Raw genomic sequence first — 21,072 nt, forward strand, 5'->3', positions numbered from 1 at the left:
TCTGATGAGCTCCAAAAACATGACAACATGATGCTAAAGACACTTACAACACTTCTCCCTCACAGAAGAGAAGATGGAAACAACCGAGTGGCAATATTTCATAGGATAAAATATTCAACAGCACCCCCCGCCCCCACTATAACTTTAGGTGAGTAGGGGGAGAAAAGAAGATGGAATAGAAAATGATGCATCTGGTGTACCATCTGTACACAAGGGCTATTCAACGCCAGCATTTCCACTGCTGCCCCACAAACCTCACTCAAAAAACCATCTCCCAAAGGTTCGGGAGTTGTTGCTGGCTGGGGAATGCTGGGAGTTGTAGGACTTTTTGCTGTCGAAACATAGGGTTGCGCTCAAATAAATAAATAAATAAATACCAACGAACCAAACAAAAGCCTGTATGTTTTACAAAGACTGAACTTGCCTTCCCGGTCTTTCTTTTTCAATCTTTTTCTTCTCCTGTCTATGGTGGCTACTTCAGACTTCAGAGACATATAATATTTCCTGATTTCCTGAAGTTTTTCTTGTAGAAAGGAGATCCTCTCTGTGCTGCTCATGTTGTCCAATTCATCTTTAAAAATCAATGATATTTTTTTAAAAAAAAAAATCGCATAAAGCTAAAAGTATTTTCTTTGCCAATTGTCTGTAAGTCTTGGGGACAATTAGAGAGTAACTGCTGCACCTGAAGCAGCAATGAACACTTCACAATCTATTCCAATGAATAAGGGCTATACCCAACACAGGTAATCAAATATACAAGGTCTGTTGTAATTCAAAACGCAGAAACCTTGGATAAAGTCGATCTCTTTCATAGCATTTATAATCAGTGAAAAACAGAAATGATTCCGAAAGAAAAGAAATTCTAATTTATTGCTTATAGTGATCAAAATCTAGTCCAGACTCCTTTGCCGCAAGACAGGACTCTGCCCCGCCCCACAAGCAGGGCCAAATGCATCCTACGTGCTGTATGGCAAAGTGAGGGAAACCCATCTCCAATTCTGAGTTTGTAGTCAAACTGTTCTGGGGGGAAAGTTCTTGAGAATGAGCAGCCCTGTCCCCTGCAACTGTGTAAAAAAATTTTTGCAGAGGAAGATCCTAAATTGGATAAATTCCTGGAGGAGAAGGCTATTAATGGTTACTAGTCCTGATGGCTCCAGTATCCAAGGCAGTAAGCCTGTGTGCACCAGTTGCTGGGGAACATGGGCAGGAGGGTGCTGTTACATCATGTCCTGCTTGTTTCTGGTCAACAGCTAGTTGGCCACAGTGTGAACAGAGTGCTGGACTAGATGGACTCTTGGCCGGATCCAGCAGGGCTCTTATGTTTTTAAATCGTGAGGATTATGTCTTTCAATGAAGTTTGTTCACCATGGCTACTCTTGTTATCGGAAGTTTATGGGAGGTTGTCGAATAGAACCACCCAGGGTTCCCCAGCAAATGCATATAGATACACCCCCCACAACTCACGCACAGACACCCAGACAGACACACACCTTGGTTTGACAAAGCGAAGCTTTCAAGGAAATGTAAACAGCTGTCAAGAGTTTGACACGTTGCCCCTGTCCTCTCTGAGTGAAGACCACCCATTGGCAGCTCTAGGCATGGCCCCTGCCTTGGGGCCCTCTGAAGGAGAGGTCTGTCCACTCTTTTCCTCTCCATGGGTTGCCTCACAGCAAAGAGGAGGAGGGGTAAGGAAGTCAGCCACCTAGTGACTGAAGACGACGCTGCAGGCTTCAAATTCAAGGACATTTCTAAGTTAAAATTATGGCATTTTAAAAACGAAATAGCCTTAAGGTGCACCCCCTAGGGTCCTCTTAGGATGCATGCCATGTTTCAGATGATGGCTAAGTTTCCCAGTCTTGGCACGACGGTGCTGACAGACACACAAGCCTTTTATTATTACACATTTCTGTATAAAGCACTTACTGAGTTGAACACTCCATTTGTATACTCTTGGAGAAATGTTCTGATGGTTCTTGTCCCTCTGCTTGTCCTTATCCCCCTCTTTGATATTAGGGGAGATCACTCTCGCAGGCGATCGGGTGAGCTTCTGTGGCTTTGACATGCCGATGTGTTTTACTGGAGTACATTTGCTTGAGCTGTCTAGGGCAGGAAGGTCTTCGCTGTCGCTGCTTTGTCCTGTAACACGACAGTGTTTGGGGTCAGCCCATTCTTAACACCTGCTGCATTTGAAACTGTAGTGTTATGCATTAAATTTTATTAAACCCCAGAGCCTAATTACAAGCATGTATTTTAGATACCCGCGATCCTTAACATTTTCATAAGCCACATTTTAACTGTGCTTCATATACAGTCTCAATAATCCTCACAGTAGTACTGCAAGGCAGGTCAGTATTATTCTCATGCTGAATATGAGGAGCTGAAGCTAAAAGAATAGTAGCTCACCTTAAGGCATGGATTTCATTTTATTTATTTCATTTCACTCTTCTTTTCCAAGGAGTTCCAGTTAATGCAGATGGGCTCAATCCATCCCACCCTCCCATTTGATCCTCACAACAACCCTAAGAGGTAGATTAGGCCGAGAGAGACTGGCCCAAGGTTTATGACTAAGCAGGGATTTGGAGCTGGGTCTCCCAAATTCAGCCTTCCCAAACCTGATGCCCTCCCAATATGCTGGACTACAAGTCCTATATCATTCCCAGTCAGCGTGGCCTCGGCACCAGTGCCAAGAGCACTGGGGAGTCTTTCCTGAGCCACGGGACTTTCTCCTCAATCTCCATGCCCCTATTCAAGTGGCGATGCTGCGTACCAGACATTATCGGAAGGACTTTTGGGGCTTGCCTCCACGTCATCCATGCAAGTCTATCAGCCAGAAACCAGGTCAGCTGGTAGGCAAATTCCTACAGGCTTGTCCTTGGATTAGGATGGATCTTTTCCTTGTTACCGAGAGTCCTCTACTCTACCCAGTGCTGCAAAATGTCCTAGGACGGGTCCTCACGGCTCTCTTTCTTGCTTGCACTTTCAATTTCCTCTTCCTCTGCAGCACCTGCACACCTGCAGCTAGCCAATCACATTGCTCTTTGCCTCTCGGGCTCCTCCCCCTCGCAGCTGATTGCTCCTGTGTTCAACTCGCCCTTGCAGCCACTTACAATGGAGGAGCAGCAGGTCTCCTAAACTCCCCACCCCCCAAAGCCGCCTCCAGCAGCCCAGATCACAGGAGCCGGCCCATGACTAAAGCAGCAAGACAAAAGTAATGCTCCTGCTGAGAGTGAGCAGTGACTGCAAAAGGGGGGGCGGGGGGCGGCAAAGAGTCACACTTGAGGTCTATCTTGGGTCTTGCCGTGAAGAACACGGCACTACGTAGTAAGTTGATAGTCCAGTAACATCTCAAGCGGAGAACTTATTTACTGGCACTCTTTGCCATGATGCTACACCAGTTCTCATAACCCACAACGTAGAGATCTGTTTTTAATTCTGGATACTGAGGGGTACCCCTGAAGGTTGCTCTCTTTGTGCCAGTTTATAAAAAGCATTATTTTATAGTGGGAACCCCTGAGTTTACCCACCAGATGTGTCTAAAAATGGATCTTTTGAGGCTGGGTGCAGATAAGAAGCCAGCTAATAATATTAAATTTACTCTTTATACTCAAGTCGCAATGTGGAGATTTGGAACTGCCCTGAGATATTGCTCTCTAGGACTAAGAAAGTGATTCTACAAACCTTTGTTATTAGCCAAATCAGAACCTCTCTACTGGTGCTTTAAAAAACAAACAAAATACACCCAATACCATCACTGCTAGATTTGTAACCTTCACCAACAGGAGTTTGCTGGACCACACCTTCAATAGAATGCAGGGTTGTGGGGCATCCTTTTCTGCACTTCAATTTGAAACCCTCCCTTTGCCCAGAGGCAGACAATGAGCTATCTATATGCCTGCAAAATGCAAGCTGTATCTACAGGCACAAAGTACACCACTCAATTGAGTGGAGGGCATTTTCATCTGACTTATTAAAACTCATACCGAATACAAATACTGATCCCCTGCTACTGTTCCTTTAAATCGCAAATGCAAGTGAAATCTCTTATATCTCTTCCTCAAAAGGAAAATAAATCCATTCCAGGATGCCAAACGCTAATGACATATTTAAGATTAAATTCTGAGGTGTGTCAGCGAAGCTACAGGCTTCCATGTTCCTAGCTTTGGCCCTATTAGTATGCAATCAAGTGCAGAAAATATTTGCAGAGGCAGAATAAAATATTCTACTTCCAAGAACTATTAACCAAATTAATAGTTCACCTTTAAAATTAAAGGAGCGGCTTTTGTTTCCCCCCCCCATCTTTTTCTAGGTTATCTATCCAAGTTGTAGAAGAGCAGCCAAATTTAGACTCTCTGTTTAGCACATTAAAAACTTATGCAGGGGCTGAGTTATTCCATCTTGAATCTTTTATTACTGCTGGTGAAAAGACACTATTTATCACTTTTTTGGACGCAAACATATTTCCTCCTAGGAAAACAATCACCCCTCCAATCAACAGAATGAAATTCACATCCCTCTAACCATGGCATACATGAGAAGGCTAGTACTGATGAAGTAGGGCACAATTCCTTCGGGGGGGGGGGGGGGGGGAGAAAAATCAAAATGTACCTGTCCCATTTTTCTCATTTTTGGCTACAGTGCTTGCTCGTTTTGGGGTACGCTTTTGCTTCTTTGTCAGTGAGCTGCTATTGTTGTCCCCCGGCCGTTTTTGACCTGAAAATAAAATGAAAGGTGCTTTTTAATTTAATCTTTAGTTGGACTGATGATGTAAACCAGCCTTCCTCAACCTGGGGCGCTCCAGATGTGTTGGACTACAACTCCCAGAATGCCCCAGCCAGCTCCGCTGGCTGGGGCATTCTGGGAGATGCAGTCCAACACATCTGGAGCGCCCCAGGTTGAGGAAGGCTGATGTAAACTGTTACCCAAATATAGAGCTGTGGGCACGTATAAAGCTAAACCATGATATATGTCAACGATGGCTTGTGGCTTTAGCCATGAATTGTCTTGCGGACTAGGAAACAAACCGCAGCTTATTTTCCCTATTTCTGGTTTGTTTCTCGCCCACCCATTTTGCCAGCCTTCAGAGCAGATTATGTGCGAACAGTCCTACAAATTGTGGGACTGGATGGAACCAAAAAGATTCACACACACCCCAGGACACCCATAATGACAATTACGGAAGCCAAAATAAAAGTGTGCCACATCCTGACATGGAAGCCAGAAGTAACTGTAGGACAGGGCACAATTTTAGACAGACATGCCCTCAGAGAAGGCCATAATAATCCAGTGACAGGAGGGGAAGTGGCAGAAGATATACATTGGGGTAACCTTGCAAACTCTCAAACACAGGTGTGGTGGGAGTGCATGCAGGGCACGGCACAGAAGCACGTCCGATACACTCTCAAGGTGGGATGTTAACGAGGATTATATGGAGAAGCAGAGAAGCCTAAATGGGAAGCAGCAGAGGAGAATAGGTGGTAGAATTCAACAATTTCATCTGCAACATCTGAAAGTGTCGGATCCGGAAGTGTCAGATCAGGCCACGAAGCAGTTCGGGGGAGTCTGTGCACAGCCCTAGTGATTTTGAAGCCACATTATAGTTTCTTCTTCATGGTCTCCATTTATGAGTCCTTTACATGCTAGTAACCTCCAACTTTTTTAGGGATGGCCAATTACTAGGTTTGCTTTCTGGGGGGTTCCCAGGCTCACCTACCTTTTATCCCGACTCGTAACACGTCAGGCGAAGTAAGATGAAGCAGCAATAGTCACTTTGGTAATAAGTTTGCTACTGAAACTATGATCTGCAAACTGTAGATGGCTCTTGCAATGATTTTCTCATCGTTACCCTTCACCTCAACGACAGAGTTTTGAGGGTACAGAAACAGAAAAAGACCACCTTGGCAGAATCCTGATGTAGCCAAAATAGCATCATCGACGCACAAAGGTGTGAGCATGATTGCAGGAACCCAAAAAGTTTGCAGAAGTACAAAAACAATCTTTAGGGGGGGAAATCCAAACAGCCCAATGAAGACCAAGTGTGTTCAGTGGGCATGAGATGCTGGCTGTTGGGGGGGAAATGCAAAATGGTGGGGGCGAGGGGTGTTGTGATTTTCCTGAATCCTGAACAGGGAGCGCTCCATACTGCAACCTTTTGTTGCAGGGGCACCTCGTTCTCCATAATCCTCAACTGCATGCCTGAGATAGCTCATCCCCTGTAGCTGCATTAAGTGAAGCACAAGGAAATAAGGTTGTAATATGATGTGAAGGAGGAGGAACATACGCTATATAGTCCTAAGGAAAAACACTCACGTAGTCTTAATTCAGGGGAAACAGCTCAGCAGTGACGCCTCCAACGGCATTCTAGATGTCTATCTCAGGTGCAGTTTACTATATTGCTTTTTATAAACATAATAGAGATCCACAAATGTTGGCAGCCCTTTCTGGTTATACCGAGCCTCTGAAATTTGGAGTGAGCTCAGAGTCCATCTCTTGCTCCCCCTCCCGAGCTCCAAGACTGGAGCTAAGGAGGAGAGCAGGGATGGTGATCACGATTGTGCTGTGGAGGAACTCAAGCCCAGCATAACTGGGGCAATTATCCCTGGGGGCTGGGGCTTGTGACAGATCCCAGAACTCCTAGAAGACAAATCATTGCCAACCTGAAAGCTGCGACTAATTCCAATACCCACAAATATTTTGTTAGCTGCCTTGGTGGGGGGGAAATGAATAGCTAAAACGTGAAAAGCTTCTAAGTCAGCCCCACAGAACCATGATTAAATAGGGTTTGCCTTAGCCTCCCTTGTTCTTCGGTCTTCAGTGATTTTTAGGGCTGTGCTCCGCTCCGTTTCGGGTCGTAGAAGCGGGAGTGGAGCGGCCCGATTCGCCTCCACCAACGGCGGATCCGAATCAGGTTGGGGGAGCTGCGGATCAAGGCGAAGCAGTTCGCCTCGATCCGGAGCTCTGAACACAGGTAAGTGGGGGGGAGGGGGGCTCACCTGGCGCCACCGCAGTCTGTGCGGCGACGGTGGCAAAGCCAGGTAAGATTGGCAGGGCGGCTTATTCAGCCCCCATTTTGTTCCCCCTTCCTCACTTACATGCCTCCGCCGTCCACCGCAGAGGCAAGTAAGTGGGGGGGGGGGGGGAAATCTCGATCCACCCCTCCAGATCTCGCTTCGTGGAGCAGGGGAGGGTTGGATTGACCCAAAGCAGTTCGGGCGCGACCCGGAAGTGTCGGATCAGACCACGAAGCAGTTCGGGGTGTGTGTGTGTGTCTGTGCATAGCCCTAGTGATTTTGAAGCCACATTTTCAACATGTTCTGGTAATGGCAGAGGACTAGAAAATAGCCAAAACAGTTTTGTTCTAAAACAGGAGGTGGTACTTACCCTTCTCTCCAATCTCCCTTTCTGGAACAGCTGTGCTACAATTGCTTGAAGTGGTGCAGGCCTCAAACCCGTTGGGAGAACCGCTCTCGCAGAGGCCTTCTTGAGACTCCTCAGCCACACTGTCCACTTCGATGGTGGCGTCACTTTCACTCTTTATGCTCCGCGACTCGTCCTGGCCGAGGGTTAGAGGAGAGGCCACAGAGAAGTTCGGCTGGACCACAGGAGGTAAGGCAGGTGGGTTTGAAGTGGGACTACTGGTGTCTTGTTTTTCTGCTGCCAGGTCTTCAGACTCGCTCTTGTCCTTTTCGTCAAGATCATCCAAGTCCACTTCGTGGCAAAGGAGAGTTTCAGGCCCAATCTGAGGCATGGAATCATCTTCGTCTTTCAGCGGGGGGTTATGGCTTCCCTCAGAAGAACAATCAAAATGCTCGCCTCCCCGAACTTGAAGGCGTTGATCTGATTCTGCCACTAAAGATGGCATTTCCTCGTTCTCATTCCGGAGGGCGTCATCACCACTGAAATTCTTACATTCTACTGTCCCAGAACATTCATTTGTCCTCCCCTCAGTCATAATATTTGGCACATCCATCTCACTCTCCAATCGCATCCGTTTATCAGGTGATGGTTGTTCCGCTGTTTTCCTTTTCAAAAGCTTCTTATCTTTTGCACAAAGATCTGTTTCATTCTCAGAAGCGGTGCTCAACCCTTTACTGTCCAAGGAAGATGTATCTATTCTTTCAGTGTCTGTGAGATGTTCACCTGTTGCCTCTTCCTGGTTTAACTGTGCTATCTTTACATTCTCTAGGGAAGAGTCTCTTGTTCTGTTCCTTCGTCCTTTCCCTTTAGGTGATTTTTCCATCTCTCTCTTGATGTCTTCTACCTGGTCACTTTTGTTTCCAAAACTCTGCACTACTTGTTCACTCTCCTCAACTTCTAGTTTCAACACTTCTAAAGGGTGGACTTGATTCCTGTCGTTCTCTTTCAGCACATGTGAGATCTTCGGGATCTCTTCGACAGGATTATCAACTGTTAGTTTCTCATCTTTTTCCAGTTCGGAATTGGCCAGAAAGAAGTCTTCATTCATATTCTTTTCAGAAGCTTCATCTGCATCACTGTCGGATGAAATGGAGTCTAACAAAAATACACACCACAGAAAAAATAATCAAGCAAGGCACACGACTACAGAAATATTGTTCAAATGGAGCTGCAAGAAGAGTGGGCTGGCAAATTATATCGGCTGAATGTGTCTACTTTAGCAGTAGAAAGTAGAGCTCTTAATATTCAAAGTGTGCTTTGCATTTAGCTCTCCAATGAAGGATAACACTTATTGTCTGAAAATGTGTTTTCTCAAACACAAGAAGACCCACGCAATTTCATTCACAAGGAAGAGATAGTAATAGTAGGTCTTGACTTCTTAAGACCGCTTCTTATGGGATTATTATTATTATTTTTACAGATACTGGAGTTCAACACATATGTGCACACCCCAGATACAAAATTGCATATGCATGTAAGAACATAAAAAAACCATGCTGGATCAGACTAAGGGTTCATCTAATCCATCACTCTGTTCACACAGTGGCCAACCAGCTGTAGACTAGGAACCCACAAACAGGACACAGGTGCAACAGCACCCTACCACCCATGTTCCCCAGCCACTGGTGTATATAGGCTCCCTGTCTCAGATATTGAAAGTATCTGCAGGGTTTCCCCCCTTGCTAGTAGTGATGGAAGTTATCCTGGAGAAGGCCCCAAAGCTGCAATTTATATAAGCAGGAGTCCTTTATACCCGATGGACAATGTTGCGTTTTATCTGGTGGCATCTTTATCAAGAGTACAAAATGTCTCATTAGAAGCAGTCCTTGGAAGAATCTCCTCATAGGACTGGAATTGAACGGCCTTATTTCACTATGTTATGATGGGCTACAATGAGAAGTCAAAGGAAGCAATGGATATTTATGCCAGGAAAAAAACTCTCAGTCAACTAATGCAGTACAAGTGGCATTTTGCCTGTTACTACTTTGAAGTGGCAAGTCAAAACAAAGTCTTGGCCGTCTCCCCACTGCAAATATTGGCCCATCTTTCCTCTGCTGTAGCTCTATTTATTTATTTATTTATTTATTTATTTATTTATTTATTTATTTCACTTGTATACCGCTCCCATAGCCAGGGCTATCTGGGCGGTTTACAGCTCTAGGCTTCTTGCACCTGCTGTCTATCCCCCCTCTCCTCCCTTGATATTGTAAAACATTTCATGGCAATTGATAAAAAAAACAAAACCCTCTACTCACCGTTTGACCCTCTGTCAGAATCTAACATCCCTGAGCTACGTCTTGTTTGCCTGCGAGGCATCCCTAAAAGTTAAAAAGAAGAGTCTGTAACACTGATAGGGAACAAGAAGACTACAAAGGAAACACTGCAATGCTGTTTGTGTGTGCACATGTGTGTCCGTCTCAGCACAGTATGCTTTACACTTGCTGACTTTCGAGACAGAAAGAGCTTTTCACCCTAATGCACCCCATTAGCGGCTTGTGCAAATGAAAGAGCGCACGGCACGTATCCCGGCTCCGAACCAAAAGTACCTTCCGTCCCATTAGGCAAGGGTGAACAATCTGGCAGGGAGCTGCGTGCACTTCGGATTCCGGGTTTACTTTCGCTGTTAGGAGATTTGGACAGACTGCAGGACAGGTTTGATAGGAGAGTGGATTTCAGAGGAGGGCGTCCACGTTTGGCCTTTTGTTTATCCTCTTCTCTCTTTTCATCTTTTTCACAGTCTTCTTTACTCTGAACACAAAACACACATGGTCTCTTTTAGGGGTGCCCACTGATCAAGATTTAAATGGGACCACAATACCTGACGGAACGCCTCTCCAGACATGAACCTACCCGTACGCTGCACTCAACATCCAAGGTCCTCCTCCCGGTGCCTACTCCAAGAGAAGCTCAGAGGACAGCAACAAGGGAGAGTGTCTTCTTTGTGGTGGCCCCCCAATTGTGGAACAATCTCCCTGACAAGGCCCACCTGGCACCAACATTGTTATCTTTTCGGCGCCATGACAAGACTTTTCTCTTCTTCCAGGCGTTTAGCAGTATGTAATTAGCCTGGGTTTGTTTTTGTATGTTTTTGTGGGTTAATTTTTTTTTAATATTGTTTTTAAGTGTTTTTCTCCTATGTAAACCACCCAGAGAGCTTCGGCTATGGGGCGGTGTACAAACGTAAATCAATCATCATCATCATCATCCACACTTTGATTTCATAATTCAGAGAACAGCTCGTTTGTGTCAAGAGGGCTTTCCGGTTTGTGGGTTTTCAAAAAGGGATTTCCTTCCCCACCTTGGGATTTTTTTTTTAAAATTGTACAATCTGAATGAAAATGACACAGAGGTCCCTCTAAATTAAAAACCTGCAAGATTTCAGGCGAGCAGGTGGAGGAGTTATGATGAATAAAAAATGTTTTAAGGTTTTTCTTTTGTTTTCAAATGCAGCGCCAGTCACAGAAAGTACAAGTGCTTCAGTCACGGCCACAAAATTGCAGTGAAAACAGGAGCTGCCTCCATTAAGTTCCTTCTACGTCCCTCCCCAAACCACACTGATTGGAGTAAAAAGGAGAGACCTGTTAACATCGATCCCTGGTTGGAAGCTAGAGCTGTCAGTTGCAAAAAAAGCCTACAGTCCTTCTTCTCCCCCACCAGGGCCATCTCCCCAGCATGGCGTTTCCTTATATGGAGTGCTTGGGGGAAATGGGTGAATTCTGGGTGGACACATTGTCTGCGTTTGTGACCCTCTGAATCGCTCATAAAGCTTTGGGAGCACCCAGATTTATTTTGGAGTGATTCACCTCAAGATTTGCCTGAATCAGTGGCACACCCCTAGTCCTTTCACTGCTGTGTAACATCTCCTGTTATCTCATAACTTTGCAAAGAGCAATCAGGGAAGGGGAGAGAGACCATTTTAAAAGCAGTTGCTCAGGTGTGAGAAATTCACATTATGAATAACAGTACTTACTTTTGCCTTTTTCTTTTGCTTCTTCTTTGGCCCTCCTTTCTCTGCTGGCCAAATAATCCTATCCGCTTTCACCCATTCATCATATCTACAGGAAACACACAACACATGATTACTCATGTCAACAACAGGTTCCAATCAAACACTATTCGTAAAAAGAGCTTTAACCTAGAATACAAAAGGCTTAAGCATTCTCGATTGCAAAGCCAAGGACAAAGCCCAATATCATTATATATATCCATCCCAGAAGGCTAAGGTAAGTGCCTAATAAGAGTTTCCTAACTCTCTGAGTATGTTGGTGGTCATTTCACTTCTTGATTACTTCTGATATATATTTTTTGTCTTTTCTTTACGATTACAGTTGTGGAGATTTTGACCATGCCTTGATTTACAATGCTGGTGGGGGCTAGAAAAGAAATTGCTGGGCAGCCCAGGTTCTGTTCATAAGCTGCCATGGGGCAATTGCTGGTGCAGAACACGGTTGTGGAGAGCAGCAAACCTCACCACGTGTGTGTGTGTGTGTGGGGGGCACTTCCGCAAGACCATTTTCCTAAATTTGCTTTCTTTTCCCCCTCCTCCTCCCTCCCAATCCCCTTTCCTTTTGTGTCATGTCTTTTAGATTGTAAGCCTGTAGGCAGGGACTGTCAAATATTTTTGTAAGCCACCGTGGGAGCCTTTTTGGGCTGAATGGCGGGATAAAAACACTTAAATAAAATAAATAAATAAATAAGGACAGGGGTGCAAATCTGTACCTTTAACTTGCTGTTGCTATGAGGGTGTAAGATCTGCCCCTAGGTAGGATCTATGGTCTATTGTTCGAACTGGCTTTGCCAGGCTTTGGTGGCCTCCAGCCAAGGTCATTCCTGACTCGAGCCAGTTCAACTCCCACCGGCACCTGGAGATTATCAGGGTGTTGGACAAACTAACAGGATTCAGCAGTGGGGAAAAAGTGGTGGCTCGGCCCATTTGGGAGGGGGGTGGGCTATAGCCCGGGAAAGGCACCGGTTGGTTTACTTAGGTCATGGGACCAGGGGTCCCAAAAAGAGATAAAAAGCTTTATGATGAAGCGCCTTCATCTTCCTTGGTGGTGCATCCGTATGTCAAGTGGGAAGGTCGGGTCCGTGACAACCACGGAGGATGCCCGGAGTTTGAAAGGTTTTTTTACATTTTAACGTGTGTGGGTATTCTGGAGAAGGCCAGCCGGATTTCAGCTGGGTGTGGGGTCATATGAATACTTCTTGGGGTAATGGCTAAGTATTTGAGCTTTTCCTCACTCTTCCTTGTCCACATCCCCTCTTCCTCCCCCTTCCCTTATTCTCCCCCTTCCTATTTTTTAAGGGGCTGTTTTACGACCAAGGCCTTGCGTGTGAGTTTTAGCGATTGCAATAAAGTTGCTTTGGTCCCTAAATGTGTGTCTGTGGGTTTATTCCCGTGAACGTCTGGCTCGTCCCGGTTGTGGACAGGGCAGGGAGGTGGACAACTTGGGAGTTCAGGTCGTTTGGTCCAGGAGCCTACCTTGCAGGGTTGCCAGGTGAATCCTGACTTCCTTTACACAAACCTGAAGGGGAGTTGCAATATTCCGCTCCTAACATACCCAAGGCAACTGTTTTGACAGTGTTTACGTTTGACCACAGGCTGGAAGTAACCATGTCAAAAGAAAACAGGGTCGGGGGCAGGACTCATCTCTCTACACCAGCCTCACGACTTCACAAGCCACTATAATGTAACACACACACACCCCCAAAGCCAGACTGAGGTTAACTTCTTTCTCCTTACCTGACATTCCAGCCATAGTAATGCACCAAATATAAAAGCTCCCCATCATCATTTTCTGTACTTTTAATACTGGCTTCGTAAATTTTCTGCGTTTTCCCACGGCCGTATTTTACTTTCACTTTGGTTCCTGTTAGACAAGGCTCTGCGTCTTCCTCGCCTTCTTCTCCTTCCGAGTCTCCCTGGTTTTCAAGCTCTTCCCTGCAGCAAGAAAGATACCGGGGATGCAGACTAATCAGAGGCCCGATGCGGGCAGCAGCGATGACCTTCCTCGCTCATGCTACGCTTTCATGGTGGCCCGCAGTGCTGCCAAACTGCGCCTTCAAGAAGCATGACTCAGCAGCTGTGTCTTAGCCAAAGCTGCCCTTTCCCAGTAATGAATCTTTTATACGCCCCCTAATCAATCCCACAGTGACACAGAGCAGTCAGTGGAAAGCTCCCAAGTCAATCCCGATGCAAGTTGTGAACAGCCTTCCATGACCATTATTTTAATTTGCTGCTGCAGAGTTTCCTAAAGTGGTTATCTTTAAGAAAAGGCTTCCCCGTCACCAGCACCTCCTCATCTCTTTCCCTATGGTACCTTTAGCTACATTTCTTGTGGGACACGAAGCTTAAAAGAAAAAGGGGGGAAAAAACACCAAGAAAGAGACAGCATCTTCAATAACTGTTTGTTGGGCATATAGTCACTTCTGAATAACAAACTACACAAACAGCCACGCGTAATAAAACGTGCACATGTGTTTTGCCACAGGTACGTGGAAACCCATCAGGGCTTCCAGCTACATGTATACACGGCGAAAAATAAGCTGGAGTACATTTGTCACACGCGATGATGTATGTGCAGAGTATGCGCAACTCCTGACGCAGAAGTAGGCCCCAAACAGGACACCGTGTAGACAGAACAGGCCAGCGTTGCACATGCTACTGAATCAAATTACTCAAGAGGCAGGCACAGTAATTGTTTGGGAGCACCATTTGCTGCAGTGTTACTGAAGCTAGAACAGCCCTGGATCTGGCTGATGCACATGAAGCTGCTGTATATCGGTTCTCCAACAATCATGCATCAGGTCTTTCAGAGCTCTGATCTACCACTGAATTACGCCACCTCTTCCAAGTCGCTCGGATGGGAGTTTATTGGAAGCCCCATTTAAGAGCAAGGTACTCAGAGGTTTTAGGAGGCAATGTTCCAGCATTAAAACATCTTGCCTGCATCAGTTGTTATTCTAATGTACCAGATCAAGACCGGTAGCAAAGGTATAATTGCTTCATTTCTGCACACTTCACATAAAATGAAGTATTTTCATTGTGGCTTTTTATTACTCTCAAATATACTTCTCTTTGAAGTTCGCCACGTGCCTTTTCTCTGTTTAACTAAGCACCTCCAACCCCTCAGAGTGGATTTCAATGAAAACCACGAGCAAGGATCTGTTCAGTAACCCGATTCCTTCATAATGCTTTCCTTGCTTTCTAATGGTCTGTTCACTTTGGACGGTAAAGCTTTCTAGGTCCAATGCCCATTCAGACACCACACTGCAATTGCAGCCAAGCAGTTATCTGAGAATCCAAAGAATGCATAAATTTTAATCCATCGCTTAAGAACATCTGAAGAGCCACTCTCCCTCCCACAGTGGCCAGCTAGATATTTCTGGAAAGCATAAATGCAATAGCACCCCCTTGCTCGTGTAACTCAATGGGACTTAGAAGTAAGATATGTATAGGATTGCACTGTAAAACAATGAGATGGCAAACTGTATAAGTCTTAGCCAATGCATAACCTAGCACGGTAATGGAAAAGCTGCTACTATTTCTGCTTCTAACAAACAGAGATTACATCCGAGAGACCCAGTGCAAATTTGATCTAATACATCTAATATACATGATTTGCGTAACTCATTCTGCTCTCTGCAAATCTGAAGAATCTGGCTTTCCAGATTTGGGGTTTGTTATTTACTTAAGGCTGAGCAACAACAGCCTGGGGCACAGAATTTAAAGGAGAAGGAAATCAATCCAGGACTGGAGCCACAACTTGGAGTTGGACTAAGCTAGGGTGACCATATGGAAAGTTGGACAGGGTTCCTGTATCTTTAACAGTTGTATAGAAAAGGGGATTTCAGCAGGTGTCATTTGAATGCATGCAGCACACATGCATACAAATCCCCTCTTCATCACAACAGTTAAAGCTGCCCTCTTTTGTATCTGGTTACTCTAGTATAGCTCCTGCAGCTTTAACTGTTGTGATGAAGACAAATTTCATCAGGTGCTGCAGGCGTACAAATGACACCTGCTAAAATTCCCCGTTCAGTACAAGTGTTAAAGATACAGAAGCCCTGTCCTCCTTTTCACATGGTCAGCCTAACTAAGCAGCAACTGGTGGTGTGAGGTACAATGCCACTTTTGCAGTTAAGAGCAAGGTTGGGAACCCCTTTTTTTTGGTCAAGGGTCATATTCCTTTGGGAGAAATTTGCTGGGGGCTGCATGCTGAGAGTGGGCGGGGTGATCCTCTTTTCTCTCTCTGCAGCCCCCCCCCTTCTCGATTTCTCCCCCACCCCACTGGCTGCCAGAGGAGAAGGAGATTACTCTTGCTAGAGGTCTGAAATGACCGCTTGCAGAGCTTTTGAAATTCGGCCAAGGGCCACATGTTGCCCACCCCTGAATGAGACGAAGGGCTGTGCGAAAGTAAGGCAGGCACTGAAAAGCTTGTGTGGTGGTAGCTAATAGTATAACCCAGGAAGTATACAGTTCAAATCTCACTTCAGCCACGGACTTAGAAAGTGGGAAGCCACTCTTTTCAACCTCAGCAAAATGGGGATAATAATGACCTCACGGAGAGAATCCTCCTCATAAATATAGCAGTGACATACCAGGAGCACTTTGAAAACGCGTGATATAAAAATCAAGGATAATCGTGCACTGAAGCAATACCGGTCTCTACTCTGAAAATAGCTCTTTCTGGCAAGACAGGTAGAATGCGGTGTTCAAGCACGATCATACTGGCAGAGGTTACCTTAGTTAGGAACTGGGTGCGTTCTTCATGAACAGAAGGGGGAAATGCTAAGCCTTTAATCCCAGAACTCTTGGGCTGCTTCGGAGCAAACTCCAGATTTTAGGCACTGCCATGTATTTAGTATGCCATGGAAGGAAGGACAGGCATTTGTGTCTATTAGAGCACTGAAGACTCCGCCTCCCTTGAGCCTTCAGACACTGGGCTGGTTCAGACGTAACACTAAACGATGTAAGAACGAGCCTAGCCTCTTCCTCGGCTCATGGCCACAAGGAGAAGCTTGGAACACAACGTAAGAAGAATCATGCTGAATCAGACCAACGGCCTATCTCATCCAGCATTCTGTTCACACAGTGAGCCACCAGATGCCCGTGGGAAAGCCACAAGTAGGATATGAATGCAGTATCGCCCTCCCCAGCATTTGGTGTACACAGTCACGTGGCCTCTGATGCTGGAGGTAGCCTATAGCCATCAGGACTAGTAGCCATTGATAGCCTTCTCCTTTAAAGCCATCCAAACTGGTGGCCATCACATCTTGCGGTAGTGAATTCCACAGCTGAACCATGCACCGTGTGAAGTAGTACTTCCTTTTATCTGTCCTGAACCTCCCACCAATCAGCTTCATGGAATTCATTGAAAAAATTATTGGAAGTTTTCACTTCTGTTTAGATTGACTTGCCCTAATGTCCAAACCTGGACAAACTGTGGTTAATCTTCTTTCACTGGCCATAGTTAAGATTAACCATAGTTTAGTGTCCAGATGACATGAAAAGCTGCAATTAATCTAAAACAGAAGCATCCAATCTACTCTTTGTTGTTGCATCTGAGAAGGGGAGGAGGACGCAGGCCAAGGGATCTAGGCTCACTCTCATAGAATTAAACCCTGGTTTAGCGTTATGTAGCCCCTGTTGCCATATGTCCAAGCTCTTGAGGACTAGACTCACAATTTAAACAGAACAAACTTCAAACCTCTACGAAGTGTTTTTTTTTAGGTTTTAAATTGACCCTGCCAAATAATAATTGCACTTCCTCACGTTAACATAGATTAAGTGTCATTTTCGCAAACTGTCCGTTTTCAAGCCTTTTATATGTAGCAGCATATGCTGCAGCACCAGACAGAGAGAGAAAAAAGTAAGGTATTTTTCTTGCCTCCTCTCCTCTTCTTCATCTGACTCCCTGTCCGATTCTTCTTCCTGTTTTGCTTTCTTTTCCTTTTGCTTTGGTGTGGTCTTTCTGCTTCCAAGTGCCGTTTCATTTTCCCCCTTTTCCGCATTATTGGGCGTTTCTTCTATGTCTTTGTTCTCCTTGTTGCTGTCTTTTAGTTTGTCCTGCATTTTATCATCTTCGCCTTCTTTTTTAGCCGCAGCGACATCTCGGACAAGTCTCCTTCGTCCCTATGACGGGGGAGGGAAGGGGGGGGAACAGGCTGTTTAAGATGCATTGCTGCCTTCCAGGCAGCAGGATTACACAATGCAACACTGCGGTATTAGGTTACAGCTTATTCTTGACAAATGGTGTATCGGAGAAATTCATGTAGAAGTAAAAGCGCGTCTCCACTGTAGAAAGCCGGCACCAGAGCTTTCCTATCAGAGATCTAAAAATGTGAATTCTGTTACCTCATAGCCAAGGTATTCAGTGATAGATATTTCAGTCTCTGTTGAAAGAAAGCTAGTCTGGCTATGCGACTGAAAGTGCCAGGTAATTCAGGCATAAGTAGAGGTTGAATCCCCTTGCAACCCCCCATTGAACCCTTTCCTCAACAAATTTCATATGAACTAGGACTGTAAACTGTAACTGATTAATCAACTAGATTGGTGCAAAGGTGGAGGTTTTTTTAAACAACAAAAACAACAACAACACTGCTCACAGAATATCCACGCTGTGCAGAGGAGAGTTCCTGCACAACCATTGTGTTGCGTGTTGTGTGGAAGGCTCCATGGAGTTTTCCATTGTGTTAAGTTGACTTTTCCCACTGGCTACAGAGTTCCCTGGCAAGAGTGGCGAAAGGAGCAAGTGCTGCTCTAGGAGAGGCGCTGGGATTGTTTTTTTGCAGCAATGGCTGATGGGATACCATCGGGAAGGCAGAGGAACTGTCAATCAAAAGTCACAATGGATTTTACTCAACTGCACGGGAGCCCAGTCACACAACGGTGGAGTTGGAACATGTTGTGTGGGAAGTATCCCCTAAAAACTCAACCGTTGAGTGGAGTTTTCACACTGCGTTGACTAACGTGCTGTCTGAACTGAGCCCTTATGTTAAAAAAAAATTAACTAAGTATTTCTAAAGACTGAAAATAGCAGGCATCATCTAAGAGGCATTCCTTGCTGTGTAAAAGTGAATGGGGAATACTTCTTCAGTGGTGGTGCCTGCTGCAACATATACATGCACATCTAAAACCAAAGTAGGTTTTTCTCTTCAAAACTGCTGTTTTAGGAACATGCAAATTAATGGAGACCTAAACCAACGAATACTATTTTGATTAATTAGCAGGTCTCCAATCATATCACAGCCCTAGTATGAAACACCAAAAGCAAAAAAATTGCACAGATGGAAGCGGATCCCAAAGGAAAACCTTTAATAAAAAAAATATCTGTAGGACACAAACACAATTATCCACTGAGTAAGACTACACCTCTGATAGGAAAGGCATCAGAAAGAAGGGATAAATGTGAGTAAATGCACTTCTATGTATTTTTGATTCATTTTAGTTTGGAAAACCAAAGTTTCAGGGTAAAAGTAGGTTTTGAGAATGGATTCAGATGGAAGTGAAAAAGATGGAATCACACACAAGTGTTCAGGGACTGACTTCAATGTCCTTCAACTTACTTCTGCGGTTCAACAGAGACTTCCATGAACAAAAGGGAGGCAATTTTTTTGGCCATTTTCCCTTTCTCTTGCAGCTCCCCACACTACCTTCCCTGTGGGGTCAGGGTGGTTTTGGGGTATGCAGGATGCTGCAAGGGAAACAGCGAGCTAGAACTCGCCCCCAGTTTCAAATAAACGTGCATTGGATTGAAGAGCAGTCCATGAGTAGCAACAACCCTTTGATTTTATGCTGTTCCACATTTGACTGAACTGTTTCTGGTTCTTTTTTGCGTGATTTTTAACGCTCTCTTTTTTTGTTGCTCCTATTCTGTAATGCTGCCCTGAGAACGTGTTATAGGGAAGCTTTAAAGTACTAACAATAACATGTTTTTTTAAAAGGGTGGGAGGGCTCAGGAGATATGGACAGTGAATGCATTTGTGCTTGATGCAGACAGGGATGAGAAGCTAATGGAAGGATTTGACGACATCAGGAAAAACTTCCCGATTGTTAGAGCAGTACGACAATGGAGCCAGTTACCTAGGGAGGTTGTGGGCTCTCCCACACTAGAGGCCTTCAAGAGGCAGCTGGACAACCATCTGTCAGGGATGCTTTAGGGTGGATTCCTGCATTGAGCAGGGGGTTGGACTCAATGGCCTTGTAGGCACCTTCCAACTCTGCTATTCTATGATTCTATGAGGATGGGCATTGCAGTGTCTGAATTATAAAGACAAGTGAATGGTTTTAACAGCAGACGACTTTTAAAAAAGTGTTTACCCTTGGAGACATCTGTTCAATTTCTTCCTTTTCGCTCTCACTGCTACAGTCATTTTCTTCCACCTCATTCTGAACCTCTATGGGGGACATCTCTGGCTCTTCTTTTACACTTTCCTCCATTGGCTCTTCCTGTTTCTGGAGCACTTCTATTATTTTTGGTTCATTGTGGTGGATGGTTCTAAACTGAATGTTCGCAGAACGGCAGTATTCTTCAAAACCATAAAGATACCTAAAGATTGTTGAGAAGACTTATTTATTGGTTCTGGTGCCGAAAAGAAAAAAGAAAAGCTCTTCCTGTCTCCTTGGCAGTACACAGGGAGAATGCACTTTTAAAAACCCCAAAATCTACGGTAGCTTGGAGAACATTCTGATCCAGAGAAGAATTCCTGACTCCATCTCTCGCACCACCCACAACCCCATTAACATACAGCCCCCTCCTTTTAATCAGCAGCGGGAAGATTTTTCCCTTCTTTCCTTCCCCTCTCTACCTTCCTGATACACCAAGAAACAAGTGCCAGGATGTGGGGATCGTGGGAGATGTTAACTGTTATTCATTCTAGCTGTTTTCAAGTCCACCTGGCTCGCTATTTTGCTTTTAATTAGATTAAAATTAGATTAGATTAATTTAATTAATCTAATTTTAAAAATTAATTAGATTAATTAGATTATCCACCGGCTGGGAGGATTCTACTTTTTAAAAATAAATAAATAAATAAATAAATAAATAAATAAAGATAAAAGCATGCCCAGCACAACGATGGTATTGTTAGTGAGATTATCTACAGCAATCTCCTCCACCCACTCCACAAATTCTGATTCTTCTATTTCTTTCTCAGTCTACACTGGTCTTGAGTTTTGGGATGAGAGTTGCTGAAACAGCTTGCTGACAAAACCCACGAAGAGGCTCTTGCCCTTTAAGCAGCACCCTGAACATAGTTTAATTACGGAAAAGAGAGCGCTTACTTTCTATAAGCGGTTTTTACATTGTAGGAAGCAGCCGAGTTCAAAATAGGAATGCCAAGGTCCATATAAATTTGCTTCCATACAGCTCCACTGTCAATCTGCAGGTGGGGGGTAGGGAGAAGGAGAAAGGACAGATGTTTGAGTTGTTAACATTTTTGTTTGTAATAGTCCTAACAAAGATTTTAAGTTAGTTCTGAAATTAAAGAACGTCAGCGCAGGCTAGCTTCACACTTACAACTTGCAAGCGTCACACTTACATTGTCACACCCGCCCTGCTGATATACCAGTCTGAAAAGTTTGAAGAGGTTAAGATCCTTATAGCCCAGAACAGGAGGTTTATTGATAGGAGTTCCTAAAATGACAAAAGAGGAGAA

General features: G+C 44.7%; 1 protein-coding gene across 1 annotated transcript in view; it reads right to left on the reverse strand.

Moving 5' to 3' along the window:
* ARID4A (AT-rich interaction domain 4A) overlaps positions 1 to 21,072 on the reverse strand; it is a 75,126-nt gene that overhangs the window by 699 nt on the left and 53,355 nt on the right. The window contains exons 12-23 of the mRNA XM_063118181.1: positions 20,956 to 21,050; positions 20,699 to 20,796; positions 19,736 to 19,964; positions 17,304 to 17,548; positions 13,157 to 13,354; positions 11,384 to 11,468; positions 9,960 to 10,161; positions 9,669 to 9,731; positions 7,378 to 8,508; positions 4,606 to 4,710; positions 1,924 to 2,136; positions 425 to 571 (exon numbers count right to left, since the gene is read on the reverse strand). Coding sequence (XP_062974251.1) covers positions 425 to 571; positions 1,924 to 2,136; positions 4,606 to 4,710; positions 7,378 to 8,508; positions 9,669 to 9,731; positions 9,960 to 10,161; positions 11,384 to 11,468; positions 13,157 to 13,354; positions 17,304 to 17,548; positions 19,736 to 19,964; positions 20,699 to 20,796; positions 20,956 to 21,050 — 2,811 coding nt within the window. The remainder of the gene's footprint in view (positions 1 to 424; positions 572 to 1,923; positions 2,137 to 4,605; positions 4,711 to 7,377; positions 8,509 to 9,668; positions 9,732 to 9,959; positions 10,162 to 11,383; positions 11,469 to 13,156; positions 13,355 to 17,303; positions 17,549 to 19,735; positions 19,965 to 20,698; positions 20,797 to 20,955; positions 21,051 to 21,072) is intronic.

Source organism: Elgaria multicarinata, chromosome 2 (assembly GCF_023053635.1).
Source record: "Elgaria multicarinata webbii isolate HBS135686 ecotype San Diego chromosome 2, rElgMul1.1.pri, whole genome shotgun sequence".
NCBI lineage: Eukaryota > Metazoa > Chordata > Lepidosauria > Squamata > Anguidae > Elgaria > Elgaria multicarinata.